The 20,135-nt window shown below is 41.3% G+C and overlaps 1 protein-coding gene across 2 annotated transcripts; it reads right to left on the bottom strand.

The window, feature by feature from the left end:
* Positions 1 to 13,023, bottom strand: LOC111147862 (tudor domain containing 6). 2 transcript variants are annotated; one of them, XM_022504128.1, is made up of 4 exons: positions 6,963 to 13,023; positions 5,223 to 5,347; positions 3,413 to 3,502; positions 1 to 24 (listed from the first exon to the last, which is right to left on the bottom strand). In XM_022504128.1, exons 1-4 carry the CDS (start codon positions 13,021 to 13,023, stop codon positions 1 to 3), a joined length of 6,300 nt encoding a protein of 2,099 aa, XP_022359836.1. The 2 variants fall into 2 exon arrangements, with proteins under 2 accessions (XP_022359836.1, XP_022359837.1); XM_022504129.1 differs by lacking the exon at positions 3,413 to 3,502.
* Positions 13,024 to 20,135: the final 7,112 nt, after the last annotated feature.

A 20,135-nucleotide genomic window follows, 5' to 3' on the forward strand; every position in this document is an offset into this window, starting at 1 on the left:
CTAGATCACCTCCAGACCCCTTTTCTGGAAGAAAAGAAAAAGAGAGAGAGAGAGAAAGAGGGAAAAAAAAAAAAAACCCAAAACCTTCAAGTTGAAAAAAAAAGAAACAAGAAAATTATTTACATAGTGCGCCCACAACAAATTGAATGTCCTCTCAAAATGGTGAGAACTATTCTATGGAGAAATAATCCCATGGAGATTGTCCTTGTTTGTTTTTCTTTTTTTCTTTTAGTATTTTGGTTCTCTCACTCTACTATTATCAGACAAAGTTTCTCTAAAATATTATAAAATCGGCATATTTTATATTTTGCTAGAATGATGTTAGCCAAGCTGATAACCAAGTAAGTCCTTTGTTCTCTTTCCTTAGTATGTATGTTTCAAATAATACTAGAGCCTCCCAGAGCTGATTTCTCAGTGTACCTCGATGCTAAGAACCAGTGTGCTGCTTATGAACAAGATCATGCAATAACTAGTAACTTCCAACAAACCGAATCTTATGAGCTAAGCTAAAAACCCAGAAAGAAATTCCAAGACATCTTTTCACATACAAAGATCATTCAAATGTATGAGCTAATACACACTGAGAAAATTCTTAAAAGTCCTTTAAAATATAAATTTATCAAATTCACAATGTAATTTTCAAGATGAATTCAATCAACAAATAAAGTTTTCTTATGACATTTCATGAAATCCTCTTCTTGGTTATTTATCCTCAGAAGCATATTTAATATTTTTAACTAAAGAGCTGTGGTTTTTTTTCTACTACTGACATCTAAGGAAATTGATAGACCATTTTTATTTGAGGATTCAGGATAATGGTATCTTTCAGACTTAGCAAGCAGGTGATAAAAGTTATTTTCTTTTAAAACACAAGTTAGGGGGCACCTGGGTGGCTCAGTGGGTTAAAGCCTCTGCCTTCGGCTCAGGTCATGATCCCAGGGTCTTGGGATTGAGCCCCTCATCGGGCTCTCTGCTCAGCGGGGAGCCTGCTTCCCCCCACCCCCACCTGCCTCTCTGCCTACTTGTGATCTCTGTCAAATAAATAAATAAAATCTTTAAAAAAATAATAATAAATAAAAATAAAAACACAAGTGACTTTCGATTGTAGTATCATCCGATGACACAAAGTAAAAGATCTTTTCCCCCGGTTTGGAATATAGCCCCACAAAAAGAACCTTTGGAGTACTATCAACTTTTTGTTACAGAAACAAAATTATTAAAATCAGAAAGGGGACCATAGATAAACCAGAAAAATGTAAACAATGAAAAACATATCCTTTTAAAAGTATGACAATCTGATTTTACAGTGAAGAATCATCCAAGTACATGTTTTATCTTTCCAGTACTCACTTCTCTGGAACATCCCACACTGGGAAAAGTATCACTTTCTAATTTTTAGCTCCCAAACTCACAACTCTGGTGTCTTTTTCAAAGAGCTACTATTTGAACACATTATCCATGGTGAGCGAGCCACAGACCCTTTATTAAAGACTTAATGAAGAGGGATATTTCTCCTGTATTCCTTTCAACAAATAATAGCACTGTATGTGTATGTGAGGCCTATACAGAAATCAATTCATGAGACATTCTTACAGTGAAATGACATCACTCAGCTAAGAAAAATTTCTTTAAAAAAAATGTAATCAGAAAGACTCCCAGATCACAGTGCCTTGACATATCACCAGAAAAGTCATACATAATTTAATACCTCACAATATCTACTTTTTAAGGGAACACAGCTCATTTGTAGACACATATGTAAGTTTCTTCGAATTTGAGGAAAGAATCATTTCAATCTCATTAATAACCATGCAAGGCCAGAGTTATATCTATATATCTATACTATTTTATGAACGCTTTAAGTTGTCTTAAATGGTTATCTTCTATTTGGCAGGTATAGGGTAGTTTATCCAAACAGAATCTTGTATGTATCTATCTGTGGCTGTGGATGCTTGAAAATTAATGAATGGTAAAGATCAGAATGTAAAAGAAAGTTTTAGTAACTGCTGATGTAACATAAATGAAACAAGTTGTTATTTTCGACAAGTAAACAAAAACATGGAATTAATATAAGAAGGTAGAGATGTCCAGTGATTTTTCATAGTGGAACATTTCAAATGACCTCGATGTGCACCACTAGGAGAAATGGTTTAACAAGTGACCGACCATTCATGTCATATCATATTATGCAGCTATGGCCTTCTGGTTGCAGCCAAGGTAGAATGAACCAACTACAGCCTCTCTCTCACTCTCATTACAGCTAAAAATTCTGGAAAGAGGGAGCCTGGGTGACTCAGTCAGTTAAGTGTCTGCCTTCGGCTCAGGTCATGATCTCTATCAAGCCCCTGCGTTGGGCTCCCTGCTCAGCAGGGAGTCTACCTCTCCTTCTCCCTTTATCCCTTCCCCAAACTCATGCTTGCTCTCTGTAAAATAAATAAATAAAATCTTAAAAAAAAAAAAAGTAGGAATTCCTGGGTGGCTCAGTCAGTTAAGCATCTGCTTTTTGCTCAGGTCACAATCCCAGGGTCCTGAGATTGAGTCCCACATTGGGAATCCCTGCTCATCAGGGAGACTGCTTCTCCCTCTGCTTGTGTTCTTCCCCACCCCCAACAAATGAATAAATAAAATCTTTAAAAAAAAAATTTTTTTTAAAGTAAACTGACACTGGAACCAACAAACTCAGGAGAGACAGAATTGTGGTATGAACCTAACAGTTGATCACATGCTAAAAAAAAAAATTCAATATTTTCTAGAAGATTTTAAAAGGATCCAAAGTTTTACAACATAATATTCAAGACACTCTGGGCATAATCCAGAATTACTCAACATACAAAGAACCAGGAAAAGTTCATCATTTTTCAAGCCAATCATTAAATGGCAAGTCCTGAGATGATCAGGTACTGGAACTATTAGACGCCAATTTTAAATGAAGCACTTCAATAAACTCCAAACAGAATAAACTCAAATGCCCAGATATTATAATGGCATGGAAACTACCCACCATATAATTTTAAATGAAGAATATAGAGTATAAAGCTATATGCAGAATTAAATCAACTATGCTCAAAATACACAGATGATATATTTACATTCCATATAAACAGAAAAAGAAATCATGAAAGAAAACAAAATTGATCAACCTCTTTGTCTTGAATGGATCTATTTCATCATTTTTAAAATCCCTCCAAAACCCCAAAGAGTAAAACAGTAATAACTAGTTTGCCCAAAGGGTTACCTGGCATAAAGTTCAGAATCATTGATTTTGTTACTGTTGTTTTTCATTGTTGGTATCCCCATATTAGTACTTTTTTCCTCCATTATTCCCAAACACAAAGGCTTTGGAAATAGCTTAAGTCACCTTTTAAAATGAAGGACAATGTTCTCATGAATTAATATTTATATAATTCCATACCTCAAATGGACCCTTATCCAATTTGGGTATGCCATTCCAGACATTCTCAGGGTTCACTATCTCCTCCGTACCAGTTGAAATGTTCATAACCTGCAAGAGAAAGATAAATTAATAAAAACTGGGAGTTTCCAAAAACTGTGATCTATGGACCACAGCAATCCTTCTTCAAATGAAATACCTCAAAAGGCAATGAAAATAATCTTATTAAACTTCAATATTACGTTTCAACTCTACAGAACTTCCATTCAATTAATATATTGTGTATCTATGCCTAGAGATCAAAGATGATTAAAAATGAGATCTCAAGAAGTTCAAAATTTTGTGGAGAAACAGATCTACAAGCAGAGAGTTACAATACAATATAGGAAGTACAAACTTCTACAGCAGGAAGAATAGGAATATAATACAGGTATCAAGCCCAGGTATTTGGGGGGGGGTGAAAAGATGGAGAGATTTATTTATTTATTTTTAAGATTTTATTTATTTTTTTGTTTGAGAGAACACCAGAGATGGAATGAACAGGAAGGAGGGGCAGAGAGAGAGGGAGAAGCAGACTCCCCTCTGAGTAGAGAGCCCAATGCAGGACTGGATCCCAGGACCCTCAGATCATGACCTGAGCCCAAGGCTGATGATTACCTGCCTTGGGTGCCCCAAGATGGAGAGACTTAGAAAATAATGCTAGTGAATGCTTCACAGAAGAGGCATCGCAAAATGAAACTCTTTCAAAAACAAGTGAAAATTAACCAGTTTGGAAGGAGGATAGAATACAAGTGAATAGAACTGGATTATTAAATAGAGCAAAGAAGCCAAGCAGAATAGTATACGTAAGAGAAATCAAGCAATTTGATGTCCATCTAATATAAGGTAATAAAACACAAACATAAGACTAGAGGGGCACCTGGGTGGCTCAGTGGGTTAAAATCATGCCTTCAGCTCAGGTCATGATCTCAGGGTCCTGGGATCGAGCCCCGCATCGGGCTCTCTGCTCCGCAGGGAGTCTGCTTCCCTTCCTCTCTCTGCCTGCCTCTCTGCATACTTGTGATTTCTGTCTGACAAATAAATAAATAAAAATAAAATCTTTAAAAAAACACATAAGACTGGAGATGAATATGGACACTCAACCCTAGAGGATTCCAGTTTTTCATAAGACCCTTGTTAATGAGCTTGACTTTTCTACCCTAGACCAGTGGTTCTCAAATTTTAATGGCATAAGAATGTACATTCCTGGTCCTACCCTCAGAAATCCTGAATCAGCCAGCCAGGGCAAGGTCTAGGGATCTCCAGTCGAAGAAACACAGCAAGTGATTCTGATACGGTTGGTCTTCAGATCACAGGAGGAGCACTAGGACCTGGAAAGCCCCAGCAACTGTTACACACAGGAATGCCCCACTCAGATTTGCATGTGACAGACTTCACACTGGCAGTACAGAGAATCAGCTGAAGGAAGACTAGAAATAAACCAGATTGAGGGATAATAGAGTAATCTACTTGTAAAACAAGGGACTTGTTTTGCCAAGGCAGTGGCATTCGGCATAAAAAAGTTTAAAACTAAGCGACAAGAAGTGGAAAGTGTAGAATTTGGTGACTGATAGGACTTCAGAAGTAAGGGAGGAGAAAGAGCCTAAGACGGTTTCTTTCTAGGATGCTTCTATCTGAACTTTGAAACGACTTTTGGAGGGCACCAAATTATCAGGGGGAATGATCCAGTAAATGTCTATTCAATTGCATTTTCTAGTCTGGTAAATTTCAGTAACATTTCCTTAGCAGTCACCTAGTATATTTGGAGATAAAGTACCTCCACTTCACTTACCCTTGTGCCTTCTTCAGTGATTTCCAGAATCTCACATTTAGACCATGTGTTTCTTAGACTTGACCACACAACACATGCAGATCCAACAGCAAATCCTTTCAGAGTGTAGGTTTTCTCCGGTTGAGCTGCCAAATTGAATAAAGCCTCAATGCATACCTCTTAATCCCTTCACGTTAGATACACTATTAGCGCATTTCCTTAATCTGCACTTACCATATAATCAGCATCATGTATGGTCTGAGTCTGTCTCTCTTCCTGGATTTCACTTTAAATTCTTCCAGTACCCCTTCCCAATAGAATTCCTTACCGCTCTCTTCAAAAAAACACCCCCACGATGTGATGTGGTGTTTTAAAGGATGTGAATCAGATTCCTGACTTTGAAACTCTCTCTCTCAAAAGTTGGTTATTGTGGCTACATGTGGTGAGGTCAGCAGTTACAACCACCACTTCTTTAGCGAAGCAGCAAGCATATTACAAGTTAGCAGACATTCTTATCATAAAGCTATCACTTCTTGTTATTAAAATGTGGCGATGAGGACTAAAAATCTACGGTGATACTTAAATAAATCACAGTATATCCACGGAGGCATACCATAGAATTAAAATATTTTGAAAGCATATTTAAGGGATTAAAAGGCAGGATTCGACACTATGATAATGTGATTTTGGTTTAGTTTTTAAAACCCTACATAAACGGGGACACACACACACACACACACACACACACACGGTGAAAGAGGACAGCAAGTGCTCTGCAGCCTTATCAATGGTGGGATTATGGTAATTTCCATTCTCTCTAGACCACTGTTTTCTCTCTTTTATATGATGGTTCAAATTTAACAATATAAAAATGTACTTATGCAAAGTCTGACATTGATCATTTAAAAAACCCTCAAAGTTAGCCGTTTCATGTAACTTTTAAATCTTATTAAGGAGCCAGGAAAATATCAGTAAATGTAATTCATGAAAAAGTTAATGAAAAAAAAATATTCTCCAATATTTACTCATGGCAGTTCTCTTGTCCGGTTAATATAAACTCCCTAAATCTAGTGTTTGTTTAGGGGTTTCTAAATCAACGGCAAGCTATATGCATAAAGCAAAACAGTTAAATTTGAAAGCTGCAAACTTGATCCCTATCAATTCATGCCCACAGTAGTGCTTAACAAATGCACCCTGTTTTTTTTTTTTTTTTTTTTTTAAAAGATTTTATTTATTTATTTGACAGAGAGATCACAAGCAGGCAGAGAGGCAGGCAGAGAGAGAGGAGGAAGCAGGCTCCCCTAGAGACCAGAGAGCCCGATGCGGAGCTCGATCCCAGGACTCTGAGATCATGACCTGAGCTGAAGGCAGCGGCTTAACCCACTGAGCCACCCAGGCGCCCCAATGCACCCTGTTTTTTTAAGACCTACAAAAAAACATAAACTCTTGATTTTGGAGCGTACTTGCTTACATTTTAAACATAACTGCTTTTTGGAGACACCGATTTTAGGCAATCTACTTGTAAACACAGTAGTAACAATTCAGCATTTCATCCGGCGGGCTCCTACATGGATTTCACAACTTCATCCCCCCCATTTAAGACGCCCTTCATGAAATCCAGATCTGATTTTCTTTTCAGGTTCTAACCTTCCCCCAACCCCAAACTAATTAAAAAATAATAAGACAAAAAAATTATCATTATCTTTAAGATAAATAAATACTTTTGAAAGACACCAAGTTAAATAAAGAGAAATCACCTACCTGAGACATGGTCTTGTAAAGCATTATGGTGCTTCCTTCCTGCTCTGGATTCTTCTTCAGAGAACAAAGTCAATGGTGAAATGGCATCCCTGTTGTGATACTCTGTAAACTCTTCTTTATATATATTGGTTTCAATCTGCATGTTGGGATGGCAATCCTTTGCGTGTAGGTGCAATGGTGACCCATGCTGGTCGTGGAAACACTCCACGCAACTTGGCTCTCTTGTGTCTTCCACACACGTGGGTTCCTGGGCCATCTGACCAACTCTTAGCAACAAAGTGTTTATTTTGTCATCCAGACACATCTGGGCTGTGGGTAATTCAAGTTCTGGCTGTTTCTCAGAGTCACAGCTGAGGGAAAGCTGCATCGTAAATGGCTGCAGGGTGGGTTCTGGGTCACAGCCCTGGGACAGCGGCACTATTGGAGGCACCAGGCCTAGCTCTTCTTTGTCTTCGTCCCCAACGAGAGAATGCTGTAACTCAATGGATTCCAGTTCCAGGAACTCTTTGGATTCATCCTCAGGGGAAAGGGTCACCTCAAGGGAGTTCATTTCTAACATCTCCTTTGTTTCGCTCGCCTGGGGTAGTAACGCGTTAAATCCTGCCATGAGGTATTTATCATCAAACTTTGCCTTGTCAACCAGATGGCATTGTATTTTACCTTCCAGTACCTCGGGGCCAATTTTATCTTTGCCTGAGTTTTCAAAAGCTTCAAAAATGTTACCGGTGTCAGGGTCATAGAATTTACTTGGCTTGGTTTCGAGAATTTTCAAGCCTTTTTCAACTTTTTCAGAGAGCTCATCTGTGGATGGTTCCACATATGGGGTTTTCTCTTGTCCAGCTTTACTACTTGGTTTCTTAAGTCTAACCTCAGGACTGAGGGACCCAAGGGCTCCCTTTGTTTCTGGGTCTTTTATTTCATAGGGCAGATCACTGCTACTAATACCAACCTTAGAATATTTCTTCATTTTCTCATTAATACTCTCACCTTTGCTTTTCAAGTCAACAACTGCCAAAGGGATATTACAAACATCCCTTTTGATTTCTAATATTGTTATCTCCAACACATCTTCTGTTACTATTTCATAAAAGTAGTCATTTCCCTCTTGAGGGCACACACCTTCTGAAATGTTAAATCCTGAAAGGCAACATGGAAAGGCTTGCATGGGGACCACCAAAAGTTCAGAAGGAATGTTCCAGAGTGCTTTAGGATCCACACAGTCTTCAATGTTTCCAAAGTCTACAAGTCTGACGGATACAAGAGAATCCTCACAAATATTGGTGATAAGTGCCCGATAATAATGCCCATCTTCTCTATATCTCACTATGCAAGGATCTCCAATATGAGGGCATGGGACACAACTTCGCCAATCTGTTACCTGTTCTCCAGCCATTTGTACTTCCACTTCTAAATACTGAAGTTTCTCAGTATCAGCAAACTGACACCAAAAATACTCAGGTCCATCTATCACGGTGGCATAAGCTCTTATCATCCTCATCGTTGGATTATACCAGTTGAGAAACAGTGAAGTGTCAGTGTCGGTTTTGTTGACAGACTTTGAACAGGCACTTTTAATTATTTGATCAGAAAGTCTTACTTGAGATTTTTCATTGACAGCATATCTGCTAATCATATCTTCTGCTATGATCCCATGTTCATCCGTAAGAATAACTTCCCATCTGTCTTGAAATTTAACAAATTCACATCTTATTTGAGCCTCATCCGTCCTTTGGGAAAAGTAATGCATCATTTCCTTACATTTTAAAATCTCAGGGACCCAAAGTCCCCTCAAGGAGCAATGAATGCCCAATCCTGGTAACACTGCATTCATAAGGTCAAGCTTTCCTACCTTGTTAGTATGAACCACAGAAACGTTGCCATAATCTATAAATTGTACAGAGAGAAGGTCATTGGGTTGTTGATCCTTGACCACAGCTCGATACCATAAATTGTCTTCCGGAAAGATGGCACAGATTACATCTCCTCTCTGCAAAGGTGGACCTGAGTAGTATTTGGGCCTTGTTCTAGCATCATTTAATCTCTCTGAAAGATGAGTGATTTCAGCTTCGTCTTCTGTTAGTTGAACATAAAAGTCTAAAAGGTCATTTATATGAGAAACATACACAGCTGTTTTAAAGCCAGGCATTATAATCTTCTGGGGGAAGTCAGAAAATTTTAGAGGCAAATCTTTGTTATAGGACTCTCCTATGTTTCTCTCTGAAGGAGTAGCTTCTAGTTTTTTCGCTTTCAAAGGTGGCTCAGCAAAACCTTCTTCTTTCTTTTCTGGTGTTACCAGACACACTTGATTATCTTGATTTCCTACAGAATCCTGATACTGAGTGACTAAGTTTGCCTTTGTTGAACTTCGTAAAAGCTTGGTTTCCTTACATGCTGAGCTGATCTTAGATTTGTAGGATTCTCCCAAGATCTCCATACTACATAATTTGTTCTCTGTGGATTTACTTACATACTGTATAGGTGACAATTTCATATTTTCCTTCTTTATTTCAAGAGTTTCAGTTGTAGCGAGGAGTGCTACATTTTCTTTTTTTCTGGTCCCACCTTTGTAGCCAAGTAGCCCTGACTTCTCATTAATATTAGCATTAATTTGAATACTGTCATCATAGAGTTCTATAATCAGTCTTCCATCTGGATCTTTTGCTACAACCAAAGCCTGCAATGACTTATCTAAAACAGTCTCCCGAAACCATGCTGTAATTTCTTCTGGTATATGATCAGGAATGTCAGATAATGAACATTTCACAGCTTGCATGGGCAAAAGTAAGACATCATATGCATCAGTTGGTATTGGAAGCAGATCATCGTTTGTTACCATACATATGTTTCCAAAATCCACAAAAAAGACTTTATTTGGTTCTTTTTCTATTATTATCCCTCGATACCAATTTCCATCAGTATACTTGGCAAGACACAAGGTTCCAGGAATCAAGGGAGTTGTTTGCAAATTCAATAAAACTTTACTTAATTGTGTAATATTACAGGACAACTGTTCTAAAATACTCGCATTTCTTCCCAGTTGGCAATAAAATGTCCAAGGGTCGTCAACATGTGTTATATACACAGATTCTTCACTTCCAATTTTCATATCATGTGTCGAATAGTAGTAAGAATGTAGCTGAACAGAGGACTCCAGAGGCTTCTGAAGTTTAACTGGTCTTGCGAGTCTCTTTTCTACCAAAAAATGGCAGGCACTCTGAAAAGGTGTGAGCAAATCTACAACATTAAACAGTTCTTCATCTTGTACTGAAGCCAAAGCAAATATTGTGCATTTCAATTCAAGATTCTCTTCCCAGGCATTGTCTACAAATTCACTAAAAGCCTGTATTGCCTCTTCATCCCAAGCGAAAGGATTTTGACCAGTCGGTTGAATTAAATTGTAAAGACTGCACCGAAAAGCCTGGGCTTTAACCTTGAGAAACTCTTCACTAATTGAGTAAATATTCTTTACAGATACCATTTCTTTGTCTCCGTAATCTACGAACATGACTTTGACATGCTCTGCAGATTGTACCCCACGAATCACAGCTCTGGACCATTTTCCATTTACTGTTCGTTTTGCCAGACAAGCAGGGGTGGTACCCCCATAGGAAGTAGCTGTCGTCTTGCAGTAGTCCTGGATATTACACATCAAAGTTTTAAACCCTTGGGTGTTCCTGGTCAGCTGGCACCAGAAGTAGCCAGGGCTTTCAACATAAGACACCTTGACTTCTACCGTGCTTCCAACTTTCAGCTCACCTTTACAAGAAGAGCCTGGCTTAATTTCCAAGAAATTCTTTATAAGAGGAGAATAAACAGATACTCTCTTCTCTTTTTCTGGCATAACTAGTCCAAATGGAATATCTGTAATGACTGTTGTTTCAGTCAAAATTTCTGAAACAGATGCAGTTTGATTGTCCCTCTTGGCTTTCTCTTCTACTTCTGCCTTTTTGGCAGGAGATATTTTGTTATTCTCACTGGTAAAGTGGCTTGAAACATGCCCTGGAGAGTAGGCATTTCCAGGAATCTTTTCCTTGGTTTCAAATTCCTGATACTTGGCAAAACCAGCTTGAGCAATTACCTTACTAATGTTTTCTTCCCCTGTTCTTGATTCATCCAGAATCTCAATAACATATTGATTATCCTGCTTATCAAGGACATGGATAACTAATTCTTTGTGGAGCACAGTCTTCTTAAAAAAGGAAATGGCCTCCTGGCTCCAACTTTCCCCTAAGGGCCAAATATCTGCTAGCGTACACCTCAGAGCCAGTATGGGCAGCCGCCGAAACTGGGGAAGCAGCATCCTCACGTCATACCAATCCACATTTTCCGAACTGCCACGGTCAACTAGAAACACATCCACACTCTTGTGGTCTAATTGGGTGACTATGGCCCGGTAATAGCCGTTTTCTTTCCATTTGACACAGCAAAGGTCATCGGGTTCGGGTTTCAAAACTACTCCGTCTAGCTTACTGGCGGAGGAATAGAAACTGCACATTCTTCTCATCAGCTTGCTGAAAGTGCCTTTGTGTTTCCTCAGCCGAATCCAAAACTCGGAAGGAGTTGTAACAAACTCCACCTGGGCGTCGTAGAAGGCGTTGATCTTTAACCTGATCGATCTTAAGGCTGGGAGTGAAATCTCCTCATCCACTTCTTCAGCAGGAGACTGAGACTGAAAAGCTGTTTCTTGCTCTTCCTCCTCCTCCTCCTTTCCCTGGCTCTGAAGGAACCCGTCGGCCAAGCAACAGGACTGGACTCCGAACACACAATTCAGATTGATCCCATCTTCTCCATACAGGGTGACATAATAAACGTGCTCAAAGGAACAGTAAAATTCAATCTTTGCGTTCACTGCCTGGCCCAGTATCAGGGCCTTCAGGTCACCGACCTGGGACCGAGACCAGCCTCGCCCACCGTCCCAGAGTCCATACAAAGCGCAAGGGTAGGTCACCACGGGCATTCGGAAATACTCAGGCAGCAAGTAGCGGAGGCTGCTGCAGCTCACTAACTCCTTCCTTCCATAGTCCACGTGGAGCACCTGGGCACAGCGCTGGGGCCGAAAAGTCTCAAGCAAGAGCGCTCTGTACCAATGTCCGTCCAACCCACAGGATGCGCACGGAGAGCCAGGCTTGTCTGGGCTCTCCTCCCTCTCTTCCCAGGTGGCACTGGTAGAGTTCTCATCCCCGGTCCCTGTGGAACCCCGGTAGCTCTGGGCCATGCTCTCGGACAGGCGGTGGATCTCCTGCGAGAGGCTCCGGAGCTGGCAGTGGATGCGGTGGGGGTGACATACCTGGGTCACCACCACGGGCTCCGTCACGCCCAGCTGCAGCCGCGGGTAGAAGTAATCCAGGCCAGGCTGCTCCTGCTTCGGAGGGACCCGCGGGAGGACCGGGGCCGCGGAGCCCAGGCCGGCAGTGGCCGCCGTTAGGTAGCGCTTGAGCAGAGAGCGGAAGAGGCTGTCCGGCACCTGCCGCGCCAGCCCAAGCTCCTGCATCTGCTGGAACAGCCCGGGAACCTCCAGAAGGACCACGCGATGGAGGAGCAGAACGTCCAGCACCCGCCCGTGCACCTGCTTGCCCTGCAGGCTGTTGAGGAAGTCCACGGCACTGGACGGCCAGTGCTGGGGCTCGCCGCCGCCCGCGCCGCCGCCGCCCGCCGGCACCAGGCCGGCCAGCACGCAGCCCAGCACCTCCGACGGCAGGTGGAAGAACTCGCTGCGCCCCGGCGCCAGGGAGCCCGCGCCCGCCGTGATGGTGCGGCCCTCGTCGAGCAAGAAGACGCGGCTCTCCTGCGCCTGGTGGCTGACCACGCGGCAGCGGTGCCACAGGAGCCCCACCTGCACCAGGCACAGCTCGCCCGGTGAGGCCGAGACGCCGCCCAGCGCCCACGGGCCGCGCGTGGCCGCCGCTTCCTGAATCTCCCGGCTCAGCCGCTGGTACTCTTCCCGCCGCTGGCCCACCAGCCCCCAGAGCTGCACGGGGATCACCTCAGGGTGCACGTCCACGAACGACACCCGCAGGACCAGCGACGCCCCCGGCGTGGGCAGCCCGGGCGTGGAGCACATCTCGGCGGCGCCTCGCGGCCGTCGACCCCCGAGCGGTCAGGGCGGCGCGTCAGGCCCGCCGGCGCCCCCGCGCCCGCACCCTCGGCTGGACGGCCCCGCAGACCCGAGCTCCGGGCACAGAGCGACCGGGGAAGACGCCCGGCGAGTCGCCCCCTCGGCGACCTGCCCGACGCCGCGGCCCCCGGACTCGCGCCGACTGGTAGGACCGGCGGCGGGACCAACGGCCCACCGTCGCGCCGCGGAGGCATTTGCAGCGCGCGCTCCGGCATTCCGGGCGCGGGAGGGGGTCGGTGGGCCGGCGCGGCGCAGGAAGCTGGACCCCGGGGGGCGGGGTGCGGAGGCGAGCCCGGGCGGGAGGGGCTTCGAGGGCAGTTCCGCGGGTCACGCGGGGCAGCGTCGGGACCCAGCCTGCTGCTCAGGGCTCCTTCCGCGGCGGAGGGAAGGTCTGGCCAAGGGCGGGGCTCCGGAGGGGCCCCTGAGCCGCTCACTGTGCGGGCCGTTGGCTTAGGACTGAGCTAGGCCTGGTGCCCCGCGCCGTGCTGGGCTGGGGAGGAACCGGGAGGAAACCTGGAGGCGCCCATGGCACGCGCCTGGGCGTTAGGGCCCGAACCCTGAGGGGGCCCCGCGCTCCCTTCCGGGCTGAGACGGAACGGCGCGAATGGTGGCTTGTGCACATTCCGTGTTCTGAGCCCAGCAAGCTGCTCACCCTCGTCCATGAACCCCTTCCCGCACTTGAACTGATAGAGCTGTTGCGAGCGTTACAATAAAGTATGGGTGTACTTGGAGACTGTTCGATCCCCCTTTTCCACAGTTACTGGTCTGAGTTTCCCTGCTGTTTTGTTTGCCTAGTTCTAGCTTCCCAACTTTGTACGCATTTGTTCTTTTCCTCACAGAGCTGGTGCATAACCGGACTTACAAAAGGAGGTCTAGAGGAACGGGAAGAAACATGACTTGGTACTCTTGGCCGCCATGGCAGAGGATCTGTTGGCTGGACTCTTGTTCTCTTCCCCCACCTAAATCTTAACCAGGGTAATCCTCCAGGGGGAGGGAGGGGAAGGGGAACCTGCAGGCAAACTGTGAGGAGCTCCCAGAAATCTGTCTATAGTAGATTTCTGTTCATTTGCAAAGTCCGACACATTTGTGGGAGTGTCTCGTGTCACTCCTTCACATTCTGAAATATCAAATACAATGTAGATAAAATCAAGACAGTGTTTAATATAATCCTGGCTTACCAGTGTAAATCGCAGCACTTTCTATCTATTCAGGGTAGATGTAACCTTACGTCCAAAGCCTCCTGTGCTTACTTTTATCTTTGTTAAAGGATGGGTTGATTGATTGATTGTTGATTGATTACAAGCTCTATATATCATGGGGCTTGAACTCAGGGCTTTAAGATCAAGAGGCACATGCTCTGGGCGCCTGGGTGCTCAGTTGTTAGGCATCTGCCTTTGGCTCAGGTCATGATCCCAATGTCCTGGGATGGAGCCCTGCATGGGACTCCCTGCTCAGCAGGAAGGCTGCATATCCCTCTCCCACTCCCGTTTGTGTTCTCTCTCTCTCTCAGTCAAATAAATAAATAAATCTTAAAAAAATAAAAAGGCACATGCTCTACCAGACTGAGCCAGCCAGGAGCCTCTCCTGTGCTTACTTTTTTTTTTTTTTTTTTTTAAAAATTAAAAAACCCGGGTTTTTGTTTATTTTTTATTTTTTTCTAAGATTTTATGTATTTATTTGACAGACAGAGATCACAAGTAGGCAGAGAGGCAGGCAGAGAGAGAGGAGGAAGCAGGTTCCCCACTGAGCAGAGAGCCTGATGCTGGGCTCCATCCCAGGACCCTGGGACCATGACCCGAGCCGAAGGCAGAGGCTTTAACCCACTGAGCCACCCAGGTGCCCCCTGTGCTTACTTTTTAATGGCAGTTGTCTTTGAGCATTCCTGGAACCTATCATGGGACTGAGGCAATAAATACTTACTGACTGAATAAATAAAAGAATCATTTGATTTCTTTAAAAAGTTAATTTTTAACCTGATAAACTCATCCTTGAAAATTCAGTTTAGTTTCATTTTCCAGATCTTCTTTAATTAATGCTTTATACTCATGATAGAAGAAAAACAAACATTTGATTTAAAACCATCTAGCAAGATCTAGCTCTTAAGTCCTCTTCCCCTACTATTCACCCAGGTGGAATTGATTATCCCCTTTTACAAACTTCTGTTACATTTAGTGTTTATAATATACATTGATCATATCATGCAATGGTTTACTATTTCTCCTTCTACCAGAACGTGAATTTCTTGAAGGCAAGAACTCCTCTAATTTATTTTAATATTCTCAGTGTCTAGCACAATATGGGACTTTTAATCAACATGCAATAAATGTTTAACAAGAGAATAAGTAGATTATCTGGCACTGTGTCATTTATGGTAAAAGGAAGCTGTTCATTATAAAATGGTTTTATTATCATCTGGACTTGTTTGATCATCCCATGGAATAATGGAAATTTCAATTCTCTGTATCAGCTCAAGCAATATAACCAAACTTACAGAGACCACAGGGTTGTAGACAGAGTAAATTACTTGTTTTATATCAAACTTGTCCCTCAACCTCCTTCCATGGCTCAGGGCCCTGGATAATCTGGGCATATCATTCAGCCATTATGGGCTGAGAGCCTTTTCCTCCCATTTTCCCAGATACTTCCAATGTCCCACTTCTTCCGTGTCTGGGAGAGATAGCTTTACTTGCTCTGTATTGCTCTGCTGCTGGACATGGAACTTAAAAAATCAGACTACTGCACGTGAAGATTAAGCTCCTGCTACCACCAACCATCTCTAGAACCTTTCCATCACCCCCAACTTTGTACCTATAAGACACTGACTTCTCATTCTCCCCTATTCCAGCCCATAGAAAGTGTTCCACTTTTTGTTTCTATTAATTTGGTTATTCTAGTTGTCTCATATACTGGGATCATACAATATGTGTCTATTTGTGTCTTATTTCACTCAGAATATTGTTTTCAAGATTGATCCATGTTCTAGCATGTCTCAGAATTCCCATGCTTTTTAAGGCAGAATAATATTCTATTATCTGTGTATGTATATAAATATATATACACATATACATATGCATACACCACATTTTGTTTATCTGTTCATACTTTGATCTATCTATGGTCATTTGGATTTCTACCTTTTGGTTACGTGAAAAATGCTGAAAATGACATTGGTATACAACTATCTGTCTAAGTCCTTGCTTTTAGTTCCTAGCCTGTTTACCTAAAAGTGGACAGCTGGGTCACATGATAATGCTACATTTAAAAACCCTATACTGTTTTATATAGTAGCTGCAGTATTTTACATTCTTACCAGCAATGCCCAAGGGTTCCAATTTCTCCATATTCTCACCAATGCTTGTTATTTCCTGTTGTTGTTGTTGTTAATAGCCGTCCAAATGGGTATGAAGTAGTACTCATGAATTTTTTTGCATCTGTGTTCCTAAGAGACATTGGTCTGTAGTTGTCTTTTCTTATAAATGGGTTTAAGCATTTTGGACGATAAGTAAAAAAACAAACAAAAAAACGAATGAGAAGTCAAGGCTGTCCTGAGGTTTCTTGGCTGCATTAGTGAGTTTGTAGTGCAACAGAGAATCCCGGAGCAGGACCAGATTTTAAAGGGCAGGGAGGAAGGATTTGTACAATATTTTTTGTACAAATATTTTTGTACAATATTGATATAGAAGCTTGTACGATATTTGTACAAAATTTGTGCAATATTTTTTGTAATATTGGGAAATGTCAGCTCACAAGGACTATGGCCATCCTGGAGGAGGTATATAGTTGACAACTGAGAAAATATGCCTAAAGCCTGAGAACTGTGTAAGGGCCAAAAACACAGATAATGGCAACATCTACCATATCCTGAGCAATGGTGAATGTTTGGGAATTACCAGTGTAAGTGTAGTAGCTGAAGTCACAGAACTGCGGGACTCTTCCTAGAGAAAGAGAGTGAAAAGGGACAAAAGGGCCAAGAACAGAACCTCAAAGAACCGAAATTTAAGTACAATGCAGCAAAGAAATGGCCAACAGAGACTGAAAAATAGTAAGAAGAGGAGGGAAAAGTATTATGGAAATCAAAATAGAATTTGGTATTCAAAAAGGAGAATGATTCTTCAGTGTTTCAAGGAATTCCGGTGTTATCTTCCTCCTCTATGCTCAGTCAGGGAGATGCCCATCACCGTAATTACCAGTTGTCAATATCTTTTTTAGTCACAGCAGAACTAGATTAATAGAACTGGATTAAATGCAGAGATGGAGTTATTATAAATTAATGAATTTATATTGACAAGGCATAAGGATTCTTTTTTTGCTAATGTAAAGTTTTAAAATCTGATATCTAAATTAAGTCAGTTTCTATTTCAATTGTGAAAAGTAAAGATTAAGGCTTAAAAATTATCTCTACAGTGTTTATGACCATTTGCACTTAAAAATACATCAGGATGAAACCATACCAGGACAAAACAAAACCTTTCACAACCAATCAGGCATTCTTAAAGATTTATTTTAAAAATCAGGATAATGCACTATATTTACTCACATATATTCCTGTTACCAGATATTTTCAGCAAACAGACATCTTTAAGCATCTTCATCTGCTTTTATCAAACCTTCAAAGTGGCTCCTGCTGCTGTTGACAATCACAGCAGCCTGTTGGGGGTAAAGTACGGGGAGAGAAAAATAATCACGTACTCTTCACAATTCAGAAATAATAAAACAATTGAGTGGGTAAATGTGCATTTGTATGCTACCAATGAAGGCCAAAATAGTGACGTAACTTTCATACACACTGTAAAAGGAAGAATAATATAAACTGGTCACATTATTAATTATTAACTAACCAGATATTTTGTATTAACCTATTACATTCTCGATTTTTTTGTGGAATAGCTATTAAACTGTGGCATACTTCTTAACATTATAACAATTACATATGTTAAACACACATGATCTTTTGAAAATGCAGTTAAGCAGTTATTACGGTAAAGAAGCTCATGAAATCACACGTTACTAACCCAGCATAATTATTCTGAAGGTAGGAGAAAAACAACAAAGGACTTTATCATGTGTGCAGAAATGTTTTTCTCTCTCCACCCCCTAAAAAAATCTCTGAATGCAACAAATACCTCCTGAGTGGCTTCTGTTTGAAGTTTTAAGGGAAACAGATGTATGACAAGGTCCTTGCTTGCAAGCAATTCATTCTGTATAGGAGAAGCAGGCATAAATCCATATATACAGACACATATCCTCAGTAGGGAAAGCAGTAGGAGCACAGAGGGGTTGAAAATGTGGAAGTCTTCTGAGATCATTCTAGATACTAAGGTAGGCTTTAACCCAAAAATGAGCATGAATGGGGGGCGGGTAGTGATGGGAGCAGAGTTAGGTGGGGAGAACCACAGGAACACTGCAGGAGAAGCAGCCAAGTGAAGAGCATCCCCAGAGAAAAAAGTGGAGCACTGCATTTGCAAGGAGGTTGAGTGCAGGTATGTAGTGAAATGCAAAGAGTAGGAACATGGCTTGGAGTCAGAATGAGAAGGTCCTGGGCGTGGTATTAAAAATTTTCGTTTTTATTGTATATGAGGAGTTGTTGAAGGTAAGAACTTAGTCACATGTCCAGAGTTGTCTGAACCAAGAGGATGCTGCTACTCCATGAGGGAGGACTTTCTTGTGAGACAGGCCACCCATATTAAAAAGTTTGTATTATACTTGAAGGCCTGCATTAACCTTAACTGAGTTTCAAATATGAGAAGTTAATCAAATCCAGGAAAAAGCAAATCCCCACAGATTTTTTTTAAATCCTCTTTTCTTTCCCCATGACATCAATATAATGCCCACCTTCAAGGATATGCAAGTTAAGATTCTAAAGGATTCTAGAGTTCAGTCATTTCATCATACAAAGAAATGGAAATCAAGAGAAATGGAAGGACTTGCTAATACTTATGCTACTTTGTCATAAGTAGAACCCGAATTAGGTGGAATTTAGATAGATAGAATTAGATGGATTAATTAGAATTCATGCTCGATCTGTCCTCCACATTACCAGGCATTTAATAATAATATATATTTGTTTGGTAATCATTTTTAAAGAGTTCTGGTTTAACTGCAGGGAAGAGAATTAATTACCTCCCCTCAATTTTTTAAGCATCATGTATTAAAATAAAATACACATTTTTACCCCCCAGGGGAGGTTCTGAAGGAATCTGCTTTCATTAACAAGAGGAACATATAAACTATTTCAGATGTAAATAAATGGTTGTGCTTAAAAAGGTGAAGACAGAACAGCTTTTTTTTTTTTTTAAACATTTAAAATCTCCCTGAATTATTTCCTTCTTTTCCTTAGCAAAGTGAAATAAATTTCAGACTGGTCTATGATAGATTCTTGAAATAATGAAGACAAAATTGACTTGTTATATATAATTGTAATTAATTTTTGTTGAGTACCTAACAGCAAAGAAATGCTACTAATGAGAGTAAAGATTTATATAAAAATAAGACATGGTCTTACCATTAGCAGCTTATAATGAACTGGGACATGGAGCATTTGATAGACTCTTTATTCCTTACTAAAAACACATTTAAGATAGGTTATCTCTATTTATGTTAATTCCCTTACACATATAAAAACAATTGTATATAACTAAAAATAACTATTTTTCAATGAGAAAAAAATCATTCAGAAGAGAAAAATGTGGAAGCTAAGCAAAACCAACTTAAATGCTAGGTATTCGTTAGTGAGGATAAATACTATATTTGGTAGTATTATAATCAACAAGTGAGATTGAAATGGTTAAGTCTTTTAGTATGGATACAAAATTACTGAAAATTTTACTCCTTTTTATTTATTGTGGATTATTTTGAAGAGGATCAAGATGATTTTAAGTTGGCAAAGACAGATCAAAATTCCAAGACACATTAATGGATATGACTTCACTGGAAAAATATGAAATGTGAAGAGACATTATGTGTTAGATATAAAGGATTTGATCAGATGGTGGAGGTTCTTCAGGCTCAAGCTAAGGTAGGGTGACTCCATTCTAAAATTTGTGTTGAAAACAATTCAA

The sequence above is a fragment of the Enhydra lutris genome, unplaced genomic scaffold (genome assembly GCF_002288905.1).
Source record: "Enhydra lutris kenyoni isolate GAN:26980312 unplaced genomic scaffold, ASM228890v2 scaffoldscaffold17, whole genome shotgun sequence".
Lineage (NCBI taxonomy): Eukaryota > Metazoa > Chordata > Mammalia > Carnivora > Mustelidae > Enhydra > Enhydra lutris.